Source organism: Ischnura elegans, chromosome X (assembly GCF_921293095.1).
Source record: "Ischnura elegans chromosome X, ioIscEleg1.1, whole genome shotgun sequence".
NCBI classification, from domain to species: Eukaryota; Metazoa; Arthropoda; class Insecta; order Odonata; family Coenagrionidae; genus Ischnura; species Ischnura elegans.
Window position 1 is genome coordinate 74,698,516 of NC_060259.1, and position 17,706 is coordinate 74,716,221.

Below are 17,706 nucleotides of genomic sequence, written 5' to 3' on the forward strand. Positions count from 1 at the left end.
GAATCATAGGTCTCAACGGATTATATGTTTTGACGCAGTGTAATAGAATCTTTAGTTCATCGAAATACATTTCAATAAAACGCTGTAATTATTTTTTTTAAAAGAAACTCTACATATTAGTGTGAACTCTTATTAGATTTTGCGGCCTTGTGAGCATTTGGAAAACATTCATTCTTTCAAATGCCTAAAAATCCCTGGATAGATATTTGTGTAGCACTGTCAAACAAGCTCCATGCATATCTCTGCATATATTGTTCTATGATCGCTGTCTTTTGAAATCGAGCTAAATTGGATTCCTGTGGACCAAATTGGATTTGCTGAAGAAATTCAAAGTTCATGATATTTTCGGATCGAATCTACTTAATTCTAAAATTAAGTTTATTATCGCTTTCGAATATCTTTCACAGGAAAAAATCATCAAAGCATCCCTGAAATTTTACCAATCGAGTTATTTAAAGTGGTGTGAGATTTAACAGACGTTATTTAACGACATTTGAAACGTTATTGGGTGTTTAATTATAGTACATATAGAAATAAATGGTTGATCCAATACAGAGGTGCCTGAGATGAAAGAGCTATTAATTAGAATTTTTAGGTGTTTAAGTGTCTTTTAAGAAATGGTTTTTTGCTAAAAATATAAAAGAAAACTGACGATCGGAATTATATGGTATTTGCACACGCGACAAAATATTGGGAAAATTTTAAATATAAGCATGAAAAGTGTAATTTGGTCCGTTCCATGACCGACTTCCGAACGAATAAGTGGACGCACTTCTCCCTGGTGATTAAGGGGATTAAGGGAAGGGCGATTGGATTAAGGGAACGCACAGCTCATCTGGTGGTATTTTGTCGTTTTAAATGAAGAATTACTTTTTTACAACTTAAGCAATCGTTTTAACAATTTCAAAGTGAACAGAGTCATACTTAAGCATTACTTGTCTACGAGTCAAATATAACAATAGGGTGGTTTTCGATTATTTTTTATTGCCTAAATTGAAAGATTATTACTCCTGGAGAACGTATTTCACGCTTATAGATTTTTTAATGACGATATCTATTTTTCGCGATTAAATGAGAAGTGAAAAATTTCAAGCGCGCGAAAACGCGACGGCTAAGTATGAATGCTGGGAAAACCCCGTGTGACGTCATTCTGGTTCCGCTTTCGCTGTGTGAGGTGACCTTGGGGCGAAGCTTTGGGCGCTGATACGATGCAGGCTGCTAGCAAGGAGCGCTTGGCTTCAATAAGGATTATTAATATCCTATCAACCGAAGAAAACTTTCCGACCATAGGCCGTTTTAATAGTTAATTATCAAGACATGTTTCCCTGAGCTCTGTGCCTCATGCATGCATTGGTAATCTCAGACGATGTAAAACTCCTATCTACTCGTATAGAAACTAGGTCCCTGTGATGTCACGTGGAGTGGAATCTCATGGGCGCCAATTGGGGTTAAAATTGACCATTGACATTCCTCTAAACTGGGATTTCTAAAACCAAATAATTAGTATATTATGAATACACTAATGGTGGGTAACGAATCGCAATCGATGCATTTCGTTTTCTTTGATGAAGGAAACTACCCTATTGTAGGCCAAATTTTTCTAGGGGGGGGGGGCTATCCTTTCGTGGGGGGCTTTAACACTCTCAGCATACGCCCCTGAGTCCCCTACAAGGTCAATCTCATTATCAAATATTTGCGTCCTCACATTTTCCTCGATTCTCACGGTCGTGGGCTTCCTCCTCCATTGCCTACCACAAACTTCCGTTGCCCCTTTAAATGAGCCCCCGTCCTTGAAGGACTGATGCCATCAACCGCCCCCTCCTTTTCCGCTTGCGTGATTAGATGGGGAGTGATTTGCCTGCGACATTTGTAAAAGTGGGTGCGATGAATAATTACTCACTCAGCGTTGCCACCATGAGAGGTCGGTTTGATGGCTGTGAGGGTGGAGCTCGCCCTGTAGTAAAAGCCGCATTCGGGGGTCATAATTCAGGTTTCTTTCCGTATGCAACCCAGCTCCTCAAGTCGCAAATGCATTTAATGGGATTATTAATTTTGGGAACATAGTGGTTTACATACTCCTGGCGGCCAGTACATTTTAACATAATATTGTTGTATATGAGTTATATCATAGCCCATTGGATTGAAAATGGGCGGGAAAGACATGATCACCAATGGCACTGACCGTACTGTTCTTAGATCTGTGCCCCAGTCAGTGGCGTATCCATGGGGGTCCGGGGGTCGCCCCCCCCCCGAAATATAAAAGCACATTATTTTTCTTAATAAAAGAAAACAAATTATTGAAAAATATTGAATTTACAAAGTATTTTTTTAACAAATGAAGTTTTTTCGATAGTGAAAAGTGCTAAAATTACTTAAAAACCCATTACTTAGTACTCTATTTTTCAAAAATTTTCCCCCTGGTTTTGGACCCCCCCGAACGAAATTCCTGGCTATGCCACTGACCCAAGTGCTGGCCATTTTCAATAAGATTGTGTTATTTCTTAAAAAACAACCTTTAATGCGAGGAATAGATGTTTGGTATAATTATAAAGAATGAATTTTGATTTTTTCATTTGTTTATTCAGATATTAATGCATTTTGTGAAAAAAGGCAAAATATGCTTTTTCAAAAGACTCATGGCTTAATGTTACACGTGTAGCAAAAATCGAAGGATTTCACGGGGCGCAATCAAACATTCATAGAACGCAAAGTGATAATTTTACCTTATTAAGTGGAAAATAATGTCACGGGATAAAATTAAAAATAAGCTATTGTGTATAATGCTGAACCCGATAGGAGTGTTTCCTCACTCATGAATCAATCCCTAAGGTTGATTTGGATAGGTGAGGCAGAGCTGAACCCGGGATAAGCCACAGGGGTATGAATTTCTTACATTTAGGGTAGGGGTCTAGTATCTTTGTTGATTCCGGAGCTCTAGGAATCCGGGAACCATGGATCAGCAGCTAAGTGTTATAACCACTAGATTAGCCACGCTACTCGGTAATTGTTTTCTAATGTGTGATTTAATATGCTTGGGAGTTGCATTTAACGATAATTGTCAGGAATGGTGTGGATCATACGCCGTCCACAATGCCATTACAGTTTGAATTTCCCGCGTAAGAAACCAGCTACCCTAACAACGACCCCTATGATTTGTTCATACTATCGTCACATCGCGCAGGTTCGGTAGACCGTGGTTTATTTCTCTGTGGAAACAACAGCTAGCGGAAACGCGGTTTAAAATTTACTCAATTCTATTTTGATGATGAACCCTTATTTTTCACTGCATATATATTAAAGGCTATATTTTCCGATACATTCTGTCTTGAACACAGAGTATTAAGAGTAAGCAAACCTTCTATTTGAAAAACATATGTTAGGAGTGCCCACCTTATGGATCGAAGGGCTTACCACGCCAGAAATTACGGCAAAACCTCCCCACAAATAGATAACACATACCTAATCTTGAAAACCGCTCTTTCGAGTAAATCTAGCATCTTCAGGCTTCGATTCTTTGAATAAAAAATTTAATTTAGAATGTATTCTAAATGCGCACTAAGCATTATTTATTGGCTAAAAATATATTCTAAAATGAACTTCTTGCGTATTGCTTTAGATTTGCCTTTTTCGCGGATATCTCCTCATTTTTTCCTCGTTATTTTCATTACTTAACTGTATTACCTTTCTTTTTTACCCACTCAAATATATATATACTAAATAGTACCCCCGAAAAATTTCATTGAATCAGTTGCTGTGACCACCATTCTATAATAATCTACAGTCACCAATGCTAAGAGTGTTTTGAGGCAGCTCTCCACTCTATTCTCCCATCAGCTGATCAATTGAAACCTACACAATTTTTCTGTCTTAGATCCTCCGTCACCTGCTCCACACATCTCATCCGAGGTCAGTGGCGTAGCCAGGAATTTCGCTCGGGGGGGGGGGGGGGGGGGGGGTCCAATACCAGGGGGTGAAAATGTTTGAAAAACAGGGTACTAAGTAAAGGGTTTTAAACTAATTTTAACACTTTTCATAATCGAAATAACTTCATTTGTTGAAGAAATATATTGTAAATTCATGATTTTTCAATATTTTGTTTTCTTTTATGAAGGGGAATAATTGCGAGTAACCGAGTCGGACATCGAAACGTCGGCAGATATGGAGTTCCTGATCCGGTGGCGATCCCGAGAACTATTCACTGAGAATAATTGCGTTTTTATATTTCCGGGGGGGGGGGGGGGTCCGGACCACCCGTACCCCCCCTGGCTACGCCACTGTCCGAGGTCTTCCTCTTCCGTTCACCCCCTCCACCTGTCCTTCCACGATCATTTTCATCAGCACTCCTCCATGAGCGAGCGGAATAAATGAGTCCAATATTACGCGCACCAGGTAGATGGATCGGGCGTGGCCAATCCCCCACAAACGCTCCCGGCCTGCGCGAGAGGTCTTCCTCGGAGCGGCGTGAACGTGGCCCAAGTCACCCGGCCCAAGGCGTTGGCCGGCGGCGGCGCACGGCATCGTCCGAAGACACGTGGGTGCGCCACGGATCAAGCGGACTCCCACGAGGAGGGGTGGGGGGTGGCCCGATTTATTTTCTTCACCTTCTCAAGTTTAAAAAGATCCCTCGCGACCGCTTTCGTTTCGCGTGGCGTTGCGTGGCGGGGGCGGGGGCCGCGGGGGCGGCGGGCGGAACGGGTAGCCGCCCCATCGCATCGCCTGAGAAACGTCGCTCGCGCCTTTCCCACACTCCTCCCCCCTCTCTCTGGCCTAAGGAGTCAAGATGGCGGCCGCGCGCACTGGGCCCTTCCCCGAGGCGGTGGCGGCGTCCTTCGGTGGGGGCTGCGAAACGGCAATCACGACGCACCCAGTCGGACACGCCACGGTGACCACCGGCCGACGCGGAAGAATCATTCCTTCAGGGGGGGCGGCCGCCGGGGGAGGGTCGTGGGCCGCCCGCCGGCCCGCGCCGAAATCTTGTGGAGAGAGCCTTAACCCTGGAACTCTAAACCTTCGTAATATTTACAACGCGCCTAATTAAAAGTTCCAAAGTTTTGGAAAATGCATTTTGCAATAAAAAATAACGTACGTTATGCTATTATAAATATTTCTCCCCTGCACCCTTAATAAAAAAATTCTGCTATAAATCATGGTAAAAACAATTATTAAAAAAATTTTCAATGAAAGACATAAAAATTAAAATATAAATTTTATGTCTTTCATTGAAACATTTTTATTAAAAATATGACATTTAAAATATACATTAACTATAATAAAACTTTTAGTTAAAAATTTTCAAGCACAAAAAGAACCTAATTGGAAGGTTAAAAATATAGCGTCTTCAATATGATAAAGGTTTAGTGACCACGTGACTTTGGGCCAGGTTATGTAATCTAGGGTGTAGAGGTCGCATTACTCCTGATAGATCGGCCTTTCCTCGCGACGCATTGCCTTTTTAGCAAATGTAATACGTAAAGAATGTAGTCCACTGTAATATTTTCACGTACAGGTAATTTAACGAAGTCAGGCGTCATCTTCGGGTACCTACTCCATATAGTATATTCCCCAACATCTTATCTCACACTGTTGATACCTTTTTAGCACACATTCTATCATCTTGAAAATTTAAGAGTGTATAAAATTGATCGTTGTAAAATTTTGCCGGTTTCTGAAATTTGAAAATTGTATGTCAGTATTATTTACAATAATTATTTCGCAGAATATTTATGCTTGAGATACATAAAAAATTTACGAGTTTTACACCTTGCATATCCTGAAAATTTCAAGGTGTTTACGTAAGTTAAAAAAAATAAATTAGATGTGAAATAAATTCCACAGTATATGACCGATTATAGATACAATATTTTCCGCCGTGACTGTTCGATTCAAAAGTAAATATAATTCCGAATATTCTTTTCGATTGCTTAAATAAATAATATCGTCACATGTGACATTGTATGCTAAAATGCATAATTACGATATGATTTTCCATATTTAGGATTGAAGTATTTTTGAACTAGCACTTTTTCATGAGGTTTCAGGCGTCTGCAGTCCCATTGTAATTTAATTAACGCATTATGACCTAAATCACAACATACTCGAGACTCATTATCGTTACTCGACGGGGCATTATCTCTTTCATAAATCGTATTCTACTAAGCGTTCCTTTCAGTTTTTCTCAAATATACTTTGATTCAAATCTTTACGCACATCCTTCGATCCAAGGGCGTGCCCAGGATCAACACTTGGGGGACAACCAGCAGACATACAACAAGAGGAGCGTGAGTGAAGGGACTGCACATGTGCCTGCAAATGTGACCACAAATATGTCTTCTGGTTTCGGCCTTCATTCATTTGCTCACCTAAACTGTTTCCCCCTACCCTCACTCCAATTCCATATGCCCCCACCTCCTACCTTAGCCTGGGTATATGTATATACCGAGAGAGTTTTTGTTGGGTTACCTTGAAAAATGACACAAATTGTCGAAACCATACTCGGTCATTAAGTATTAAATTAAATAGTGTGGAAATTACCATTAGTGTTTTAAAGTTGATGGTTTGAGGCGTCACTTTAAAGAATTTACTCATGGTGAATGAAAATTGAACTTTGTTTTTCCACATATATATTTATGCCTGAGGATAACGCAGTGCGTCGAAACCGCGGTCGTCATTAAATAAATATATATGTGGAAAAACAAAGTTCAATTTTCATTCATCATTAGTGTTTTAATCATAGTACGTTTACCTCTCGTATAATTTTTACCCAGCCTCCTATATTGGTGAATTTACCTCTGACCTTTCAATACGCATCGCAAACCACATATAATGGATTGCATCACCAATGTTCTTTTCCACCTCCCCAGCCCTTCACGTATCGCTTCTCAACGCCAAACTTTTGACTCTCACTTTTCTCTCACGATCCTGGAAGCACTCCCTAATTCGGCGAAAAGGTTTAAATTCTGGATTTTAGTCGGAAAAGGACACTTAAATATCCCAGCTTTTAGACAATATGGCAGTAATTTTTTTAATTTGAGACGTAGGTACCCGATGTTTTCGGGTCACCGCGTAATTTCTTAAATAAGCTGTGTTTAAAAGGCGAAAAGAGATAAGGATAAGAATAAGTTATTAATTCAAGGGTGTAGTTAGTTAACACAAAAAATTTGCTTGATTCCGATACAGTTCGTAGGTGGCGTTCGGTGTCGTATGAAACGGCTGTTCCACTCAAAATAAATGTTAGCCTACGTTTAACTCGTTACTTGCGGCAGTGTTTAAATTACTCTTACCCCTCATCCGATAGGTATTTAAAACTGAACACCTTAATATACAATCATTTTTCCTAATTGTGCATTGTATTTTTTAAATAAGTTTCCATGGAATTTTTTGTACTGATTCAGGTGTGGTGTTATTTCGGTATGAAGCGAATGCGTGAAAGTAGTAACTTAGAAATTATGACTATATTTAAACAAAAAATATATGAGGGAAACGTAAAAGTGTACTTTTTATGTAAAATCTCATCATTAATTATAATTTCCCGTTATATAAGAATAAAAAATTAACTAAGCTAAATATTCAGAATAAAAGGAGTAGACAATAAAAACGAGACTTCTCGTTATACGTCCTTAACGAATGCCTCAGGGAAAACGGAAATTCTTGTGATCATACGCAATGTGTTGAGATAATGTTGAAATGCACCTAAAAATGATACAAACTGTACCGAAACCTTTCTAAATTAAATAATCAGTTTGAAAAAAATACCAATCTCTTGTTACTATGCTAGGCTTCCACCATTTAATCCTAAAAAAAAACACTCGAAGAAAAAAGGTTTATTTATGCGAGAGGCAGAAGGGATTTTGGTGGTCCTGAATTTAATTGGCGTCTTCCAACCAAATATGTGGTCGTACCTAAAATCTTTGAGTGAAATACTGGTAGCATAGCGGTAGGCATGTTATAATGGTATTCTTCAGTTCGGTGTGGAATATTTTTGTATCACAAGCCCGGGCGTCGAAAATCCAAAGTTCACATAGATGATACGAAGGCTTCCGCGGTGTGCTGGTAATGTAGGCCGCATTTTCCGGGTTTCACCGCGTCGTGGTTGCGTTGAGGACAACAGTTTCTCCTGCATTCTCTCCAGCAGGCGTCTTCAACTACTATGCTCGGCTTCTACCATTTAATCCTAAAAACACACGCGAAGAAAATAGGTTTATTTAAGCGAGAGGCAGAAGTGATTTCGGTGGTCCTGAAGTTAATTAACGTCTTCTAACCACTATAACACTTTAGTAGTCGTCGTGGGCGCCGAATACCTTTGTGCCAGCCGCGGCGGCCGATCGTCTTCCGGCCCAGCGTCGGCGGCGTCTGCGCCAACTGTTGCCCTCAACGCAACCACGACGCGGTGAAACCCAGAAAATGCAGCCTACATTCACATAGATGATTTCTATCGGTGTACCGTCTTCCATGTCAAACCTCCTGCACTTGTTCATTACGGCTAATGCTTATAATGTGGATGCGCGAATCAAGTCCAACACGAGCCGTCGCGTTTAATCACCAGGAGTCCCACTGAACGGCAAGCCGGCCTTCCTAGTTGTGGTCGTCCAGGGCTAACGTAGCGCCCTCAGCCGCCTCCACCACCCAACACGATGCGGCGACGCGTCGCGACGTATCAATTCACTCGTTGGGAAAGATAGGCTAATAACGGCAATAACCGAGCCAATTAAATTAAATGCTGTACTCCCGTACGTTTTTGATAAGGGGTGTCCGAACAATCCGGGAAAGTAATAGAGAAATACTTCCCTCTTAATCCATATTTCGTCCCTGCTCGCGTTAAGTGAGTCGTTTAGAACCTTCTTGAAAGTTTGAATTTTGTACGTTTCAGGTATTGAAAACTTGCATAAAAAGTTTTTCATGCTTGAAATATAAAAATTAACGCTTAGAAAATAGTGAGGTAAATTTTCAAATTTTATTTGCACACGAATACACTGACGAAGGTCAACTATAAATACTATGAAAATTTCACGATGAAAGCACAGGCTTTAGTCAATGTCGAATCAAAAAGAAGCCACTAAAAGGGTTGAAGTAATGCGTGTTCTTTACCCCATACTTTACTCGCTGGACCACCTCATCACAATACTTAAATATTAAGAATAGTATCATAGTTTTTAATTAACAAAATCACCATCTCGATATCATACTTATCACGTTACGGAACCGATAATACTGGAAGGGTCTTCGATGACTTAAATAGTCGACGGCCATCGGCATCGATAGACGTTGATAACGTGAAACTTGCGCTTCTATTGCACAGATACGGTAGCTCCTTGAAGAAAATAACTACGACCGTCGAATATGGAAAAAAGGTGGACATATAAACAGCAATAAAGTTCGCCAATCTGCTAGCCATCGGTAATCATGTAGCTATTTACAGTACCCGATCACGGAAAATCGTGTTTGCCGACTATCATTATTCATGATATTTTTAAGAAAGGTAGTTTGATCGCTCATGGAGTGACCACCGAAAGTCAAACTCTGTCAAACATTGACTTGAGTCGAATAAGTTATTGGATGCAAGCCGTCGAAACCTCAAGCCACCATAGAATTGGAACTATAGTTTCCAATGGTTGTAGCGTTATAACGCTATATAGGAGGCTACTTTTCTGTTTCACTATTGAGGCCGTAGAGCTCTCCCGACCTGGTCTGCCACCATTGAATCATCAATAGCTCAGTACAAGGGGACTACATTAAAGAGGTCGTATGTCCGTTCTTTAGAAGCTTGATTTATGTTTCCCGTACGGTTGCTTTTTCATCAGTTTTCATATATATACGCAGCGCATTGATAAAAGCAGAGCGATCAATTTATTCTCAATATTTGCCCTGCTGAAGTCAAAATATATCTGAATTATATTGATATCAACGGAAGCTGCATTAAAAGTTAAAGAAATCTGTAGATAGCATCATCTGGAATGTGAATTTCAAATAACAGCTCCAATTATAGATTGATTCCCTTTGAAATTAGAGTCACTCTGCCGTCAGCGTCGCGAGTGGTGACTTTTGTAAACCCATTTCAATCCGCATTTGGTGACAGCACATGTAGTGTCCGCCAGGAAAATTCTCTATTGTAATATTCGTGGCTCAGCACATCACTTGTGACTTGAATTTGTGTAATCGTTAAGGCCCGTTCACACGATACATTAATCGTTAGAATTAATGCCTAAATGTGTAAACGTGTGAATGAACACGAAAATGTACCGTGCAATAGGGTGGTTTCCTATTATTTTTTTATTGCCTAAATCGAAAGATTATTACTTATGGAGTAAGCATTTCACGCTCTTAGATTTTCGAATGACGATATCTATTTGTCGTGACTAAACGAAAAGTGAAAATTTTCAAGCGCGCGAAAACGCGACAGCTAAGTAGCAATGTTGGGAAAAGTCCGTGTGACGTATTTCTGGTTCCAGCTGCCGGCGTGTGAGGTGACCTTGGGGCGAGGCTTGAGCGCTGATACGACGCAGGCTGCTAGCAGGTAGCATAGTACCGTGATAGCAGGTAGCGCTTGGCTTAAATAAGGATTATTATTACCCTTTGAAACGAAGGAAACTTTCCGAACTTAGGTAATTTTAATGGGTGATTATTAAGACATGTTTCCCTGAGCTCTGTGCCTCATGCATGCATTGGTAATCTCAGACAATGTAAAACTCCTATCTACTCGTATAGAAACTAGGCCCCTGTGACGTCACGTGGAGTGGAATCGCATGGGCGCCAATCTGGCCTTTTTCAAATGAGGTTAAAATTGACCATTGCCATTCGTCTACACTGGGATTTCTAAAACCATATAATTTGTATATTATGAATACACTAATGGTGGGTAAGGAATCGCAATAAATGCATTTCGATTTCTTTGATGAAGGAAACTACCCTATTTGTGCGAATGGATGAACAGAAAATAGAACTTGCTCTAATTTGGTTCACGCATTCGTACATGTTCCGTTCCGATCCACCGAAATCGCTCATGCATTTACACATTTAGTCGTACGTGTTAATGTGGCGTGTAAACAGGGCTCTAAACATGGTAGTTATCAACCCTCCTTACTGACAATGAGCCGCATTGCAATCCCACGCCAAAAACTGGAATCCGTCAAAGACACTCTTTTCAAGAGAGCGTACGGACAAGAAAAGAATCTGTAGTCTTATCCCATATCATATTCATACGATATATTTAATTTCTTTAGGGAAAGAGCTGTGCATGTGCCCTCTAAGAAGCGAATTACATCGGAATGCTTTTTTGGCTATGACTTTAAAGGCTAATACTATTTCAAAGCGGTGGCTACTATGAGCACAAATGCTAATGAGGCATTGTCAATCACGGAACAGTTAAAAGGCGAATTATTCATTAGACTCAGCTGCTTATTTGTGTACGGATCGTCCATGTAATTAAGCCACCGTCATATGAGAACAATGGGTCGCGGTTACTAAGGTCAAATGCCGCATGCTAGGATGGGTGGACTCAGGAACGGAGATGGGTATGACCAAGAGGCAAGGCACATAATGGCCCAGTCAGTGTCATTCAATGTTTCGAATTTTGACGGTGACGAAAACGGTATGCAGGGCAAGGGAAACAAATGAACTGCTAAGTTAGACGTAAACATGATGGTGAGCTTAGGCCTGCGTGAAAGTTGTTCCAAAACGAATTTCACATGCATCTAAAGCCTGAATCACGCGATCATTTTTACGTCCCTCAGATTGATAGAGTAATAGCTATGGGCGTACCCAGCGAGGGGGGGGGGGGGGGGCAGCTGCCCCCCCAGAAGCAAAAATCGCAAAAGTCTTTCAGCAAAATCAGTACTGAATTGAAACGAAAGTATTCAACAAGTTTTCTTTAAACCCACGAAAAATTATATGTATTAGAATACGATATGTAACTGAAATAAAACTATTTTTTCTGGGAAATAATACCATAAACTAACAAAGAGATGTTATAATTTTCTTAAAATATTGGTTTCGTTCACCTTTTCCATGCTAAAATGTCACGACTTGGCTTGCCCCCCACCCTAGACCATGGCTTGCCCCCTCCACCAGTTATGATCCTGGGTACGCCCTTGGTAATAGTGACGATTGAAGAGGATAAATGCTCTGTATAAGTCCCATGGAGAGAAAGAACGCACAAATTCGGTTTCCAGTGTTAAAAAAATTGAATATCTTTATGATAGTATTATGCAAAAGCCAATGATGCGTTAACACATTCAATGCGGATGATATTTTCACCGAAACCTCCAGTGACGGATGGGTGATTTTCCTTCATAACGGTGGTCTTGGAAGTAATACAACAGAATTTTCAATTTTTTTTGTTTCTATTTCAAGCAATTTGTAAAAAACCCTAATGACATACATGTATGCCACCCGTCACCAGTAATTGACAATTCACGCAACCCGCATTACACACATGCAATTTTCCTTGTATGAAGGAGTGAACTTTTCATATTTCCGTTTATAATACTTCTTCTACCATTGATTCCTTAGGTTAATGACGGAAATATCTTGGAATTAGTCTTTACGTGTATTTTTTTTTGTTTCAACGGCCGTAGATTAAATTTTTTCAAGTCACAGAAGTAGAACACACAATGAACGGCAAGAAAAATATAAATTTATGGGATAAAAATTTTTTAAAATCTATGTTACCTCACAGTTATTGCAAAATTGAAACATTTCAATAAAAATTCTCACAAATGTTTATGATATATTTGAAAGCAAGGCCTTAGATAGGGCCCTGGTTGACCTTCACATTCTGGGCAAATTGCAGTCACTGTCCAACGGATGCCTTCACGGTCAGCGGAGAAATGAAGAGCCTGCATCATTCCTAAAAACCTATCGCACATTTTCTCCCGAATATCGGTACTCACACTAATTCTGACCTCCAATCGTTTGAAATCGTATTAACCCTAATTGCGCCCATGTGGAGAAGAAGGCCCAGCCAAGTTTGAAGTTCTCCCTGTCCAAAACCTTCCAATCCATTATGCCCTTAGTGAAGGCCCTTGGTGAAGGATTTCGGAGGAAAATGCTTTCTGCATTTTTCTCCGTCTATGAGAGGATTATTTCAAAGAAAATATCATTTGCAAGTTGAAATAATCTCTGGGAGTGCCGCTGGTAAGGAGGGACTCCAACCTTGAGCCTTAAAAATTATCCGGCAAAATAGTACAATTTGTGTAGTGGAGTGTATTGATTAGTACCTTAGTTTTTATGAAAATTAAGACTGTATATGTACCTAGCACTAGAATGTATTAATGACCTACAAAATGAAAACACCATGATGATCAGAGGACAAGTAATTGATGCGGAGCAATGACTGAGAAAATATGCCGTAAAATTAGGAAAAAAACTCAAATTATGTAAAAAACGTAATTTGCAATAATTATTTTAAAATTATTAATAAAGTATAGAATACGACCTTATGGACCGCATGGAAACATTTTGGAATAAAATAGTAAGTTTTGAGACGGGAATACACGTTATTAACAAAAAGTAAGTCTGATAATAATTTTTGTGGTTGCACATAAGATATGAATAAATTAAAAAGTAAGATAAAAATACTATTTCAAGGGAAATGAACAATGGTTAAATGCCGTAATGCTTAGAATACCTTTGAGTCTATTTTTTTCCGCAATGTCGTTTACAAAGCTAAGGAAACAAATAAACGAGTAAAAAAATACAGACCAATACTGTAGATTTTGTAATGCAGTGTTGCATACGCCATTAATATGTTATTTTTTTATGAAAAGGAAGAAAATCTGCAACTAGCCCAACACGTATGAATAACTCAGAAAATGAAGTAAAATCGAAATGAATAGAGGATTGGTGATTGACCTAGGGAAACGAATGAGAAAATATGCCGTAAAAGTAGAAAAAAGACCCAAAAAAAATCACCCAGGATAAACGTAATTTGCATTTATAAAAAAATTTCCTAGCAAAAGAAGTTCAAATATAACATCATTGACTGAAGCACCGTACTAATATCATTTTTTTATAATGTAGTGAGTATGAAACGGGGATAAATATCTTTAATAAAGAAGTTAGTCTTATCATAATTTTTGTGATAGCACATAAAATATGAATAAATTAAAAATGAAGGTAAAAAAAGAAATTTAAAAAAATAATCCATATGTAAGACATGATTATGATATTTACGATACCAATGGTGGAAAAGAGACGAAGGAAATGAAAAGAAAAATCTCAACCTGCCAAATTGTTCCAAAAATAGCACTAAAGTAAACAAAAAAACACTAAAAATGAAGGAACACGTAGAACTAGAAACGGACACTTCCGCAATGGAGTAAGGTCAATCCCGAACTGCGGGAGGGTGAAAAAGGAACGCTAGGCGCGCTCGGACCACCCTAGTGACCAGCGGAAAAGCGTACTCCCGAAGACATACATTTATGTCATCCGCCTGAGTGGAAAAGCCCTCATGACATATATATATGTCATCCGCACTGAATGTGTTAAAGTACCGTTTCGTTCCAAATCCTGATAGTACTCACGGTAAATCTTTAATGCGATTCTCTTATAGAGACTTGTCCCAAGTAAGTGGCTGCCCCAAGTATTCCGTGGCCAATATAACCGATATCTACCGTATTCGACTTAAATTATAAACGTTACATCAAGCAGCAAACTTTTCATTGTCGAACGAGATAAGTTTAATGGAGAGAGTTTATTGTAAGATATAAAGCAAAGACGGAGTTAGCAGTTGGAAGATTCACTGGAGGGATGTTTAACTATACAATATACCAGGAGAGAGACTCAGTTCAACAAGGATGAGGAAGAGAGAAGTCTTTTTGGATGAGATGGAGGGAATGTGCGCAGACAAATTTATATTCTCTTTTGTTTCTTGCCAAGTATGTATGTCTCAACCACCCCAAACGGTTTTCCATTTCAAAAACTTGGTCTCACTACTTTCTCAGCCATGCAATCACTCCTTCAAATATTATCCCTCCTCCTACTGCCTACCAGATCTGTGCATGTAAATACCCTTTAGTGTATGTCCATCCGCACCTCTTTATGATGACGAATGGTGCGTCGAAACTGTTCGAGGTGCATTAAATATCTTAGTGTGGAATGTTGCTATATTATTCATTTAGTATGAATACCCAGAGAGTTAACTGGCCAGCGATTGAATTTACTCAGAGTGTGGCCCATCTATACGGATAAGACCAGTTTTAAACCAAGTGACCCAACCATATACCCGCTAGCAATCTTTCCTCTTTCACTTCTGTAATCCTTGTATATCATCCCTTACTATCGTGATAAAATCTATCTGTATGGTGAACCGCTTGGCAATTCACTCAAGAGTGTGGCCTATCTATACGGATAAGACCAGTTTTAAACCAAATGACCCAACCATATACCCGCTAGCAATCTTTCCTCTTTCACTTCTTTAATCCTTGTATATCATCCCTCCAATGAATCTTCAAACTGGTTATTCCGTCTTTGATTTTTATCTTGCAATAAACTCTCTCCTCCTCTAAACTTATCTCGTTCAACAATAAAGGTTTGCTGCTTGATATAACGTTTATAATTTAAATCGCCATTTTTGTTCGTTTTCTGATTATGTTTTGGCGTGTTTTGAAGCCTAAAATGTTGGACATACAACGGTCTATTTGAATGTCTGTGTCCCAGATGAAAGAAAAAGACTCCACTTTTCCGTAGGCAAATGTTGAGGAGGCTAAGCGTGCACTAGTTGTTTTAAGAAGGACCCATCTGCCACGCAAGAACCATACCAGTTTTTGGACCCAAGAATGAATTTCAAAGAAGAGCTGTAGTTGAATGTGTACTTGGAAAACGATAGGTCACTGAAAACGCGCACAATGGAGGACATTACCGTATTTCCTTTAATTGAGGGTATCACTTAGTGGCACAGTCCATTCTTTGTATTTTGAATAGTGCGCAGCACTATTGATATCAGAGAAGCTAACTTTGGTAGTTATTCATAAACATTTACCTCCCCAAAAGAGATTCAAAGTACGAAGGCCGGACTATTGTTACCAAGTGAAACCTATTGCACTTCTACATTTAGTAATACCGCAGTAAGCCATCCCATGATATTGTGGATATCAATTATAATATAATTAAATAGAAAATCGGGGAACATAACTAGTGCACTTACCCCGTAATTTAGCGCATGTACACTTTTTCCGTGATTTTATCACAAACTTGCAATGTTAGTTTTTTTGGAATTAGACTATCAATTCTAACAGTGGCTTAACTGACTATGCTTTGGGGGTAGAAAGGGGATGAGGAAGGGCGACCTCCCACCCACCACCCCCTCTTTTAGGAGAATTTTGGAAAAATGACATGCCTGCAAATACATTTTACATAATTTTAGCGCTTAAAATTTGTGTTTCATTAAAAGGTTACGTTAAAATTTACTATAAGTCAAACCTAGACAATAGTTTTGAATATTATTTTTATTTCTCTGTGGCTTTGCCTCTATCCCCCTCATCTCCCCTCCCCCCATAGTTACGCCAGTGAATTCTGATGTATTTGTAGCGCTGAATTAAAAAAACGACCATTTTGCGAATATGAAAAACCCCGAAAATTCCCAAGAGGACTAAGGGTGAGGGAGATGAATGGTAAATTGCCAATCGGGTGGAGCGGGACGGCGCTTACCTGTCCGAAGTACTGCGGAGGTCCGTGGTGGTGTGGCGGTGAGACGGGCGAGGCGCCCACTGCGTCTCCGAAGGGCGTTTGCGTCATGTGGTGGTGCGAGGCGTGGTGCGGGCCGGTGGGTGGCGGGGGGTGCTCACTTCGCTGCTGCATCTGCTCCGACGAGTGGTGCGGCCACGCCGACTGGTGTGCCTCCTCCTCCTCGCCGTGGTGCGCGGTCGGCTGGGTCTGCTGCTCGTACGCCACGCTGTAAGCACCGCCGCCGTACTCGGCCTGTGAGCAAAGGTAAATGTTTTTGTTGGAGTAAGAACGGACTTTTGGCAGATGATGCAGTTTCATGCAGAGAAAGGGGCTTTTGTGTGGGTAGTGGTAGGACTACAGAATGAATATTTTTCATTTCATTTTTAAGCGTGAGCGTTTTTGCCTTTTTCTGTTATTTAACTTCGCCATCTCAGCTTCGTACAACGCAACCCGTAAATTTGATAGTCTATACTAAATATGCATTTAAAAGCTCATGAGTGAGTTTGCAAACGACTGTAGGCAGGGTATAGGACAGCCCTTAGGATGAAACCAACACTTTCCTATCCAAAGGTACAAAACTTTAAGATGGCGGGAGATTATCTTTCGGGATTTCATCCGGGTAAGGTCATAAAAACAGTAGCGTAGACAGGTATATATAATTGGGGTGGAATTGTCGATTTAAAAATGCATAACTTAGATTTTGCAATGCCACGAGGAACCTATTTCATGTTCAAAAAATTAATTTAGTGCGCCTTATTTTCAAGGAAAGGAGATAAATATTATGCATTTTAAATTGTGGCATTTACACTTTTGAATTTCAAAGGCGGAAGGTGGGTTGTATTTTGTATTTTAGGACAGCATTTTGAAATTAAAAGAAGATCAAGAGGAAGAAATCACGAAAAGGTTAATGTAAGGTTAGATAAAGTAATTTTAAATAGCACATGATAATTTATGTTTAAAACGAATTTGAAATAAAACCTAAGGAATTATAATACTGCTAGTACCTGGATACTTTGGGAGTAGGTTCTACGATAAATCTAAGCGGCG

General features: G+C 39.7%; 1 protein-coding gene across 1 annotated transcript in view; it reads right to left on the reverse strand.

Annotated features, from left to right (window-relative positions):
* LOC124171319 (recombining binding protein suppressor of hairless-like) overlaps window positions 1-16,903 on the reverse strand; it is a 129,750-nt gene extending 112,847 nt beyond the window's left edge. The window contains exon 1 of the mRNA XM_046550467.1: window positions 16,642-16,903. Coding sequence (XP_046406423.1) covers window positions 16,642-16,791 — 150 coding nt within the window. The 5' untranslated portion in view covers window positions 16,792-16,903. The remainder of the gene's footprint in view (window positions 1-16,641) is intronic.
* Between the last annotated feature and the right edge of the window lie 803 nt (window positions 16,904-17,706).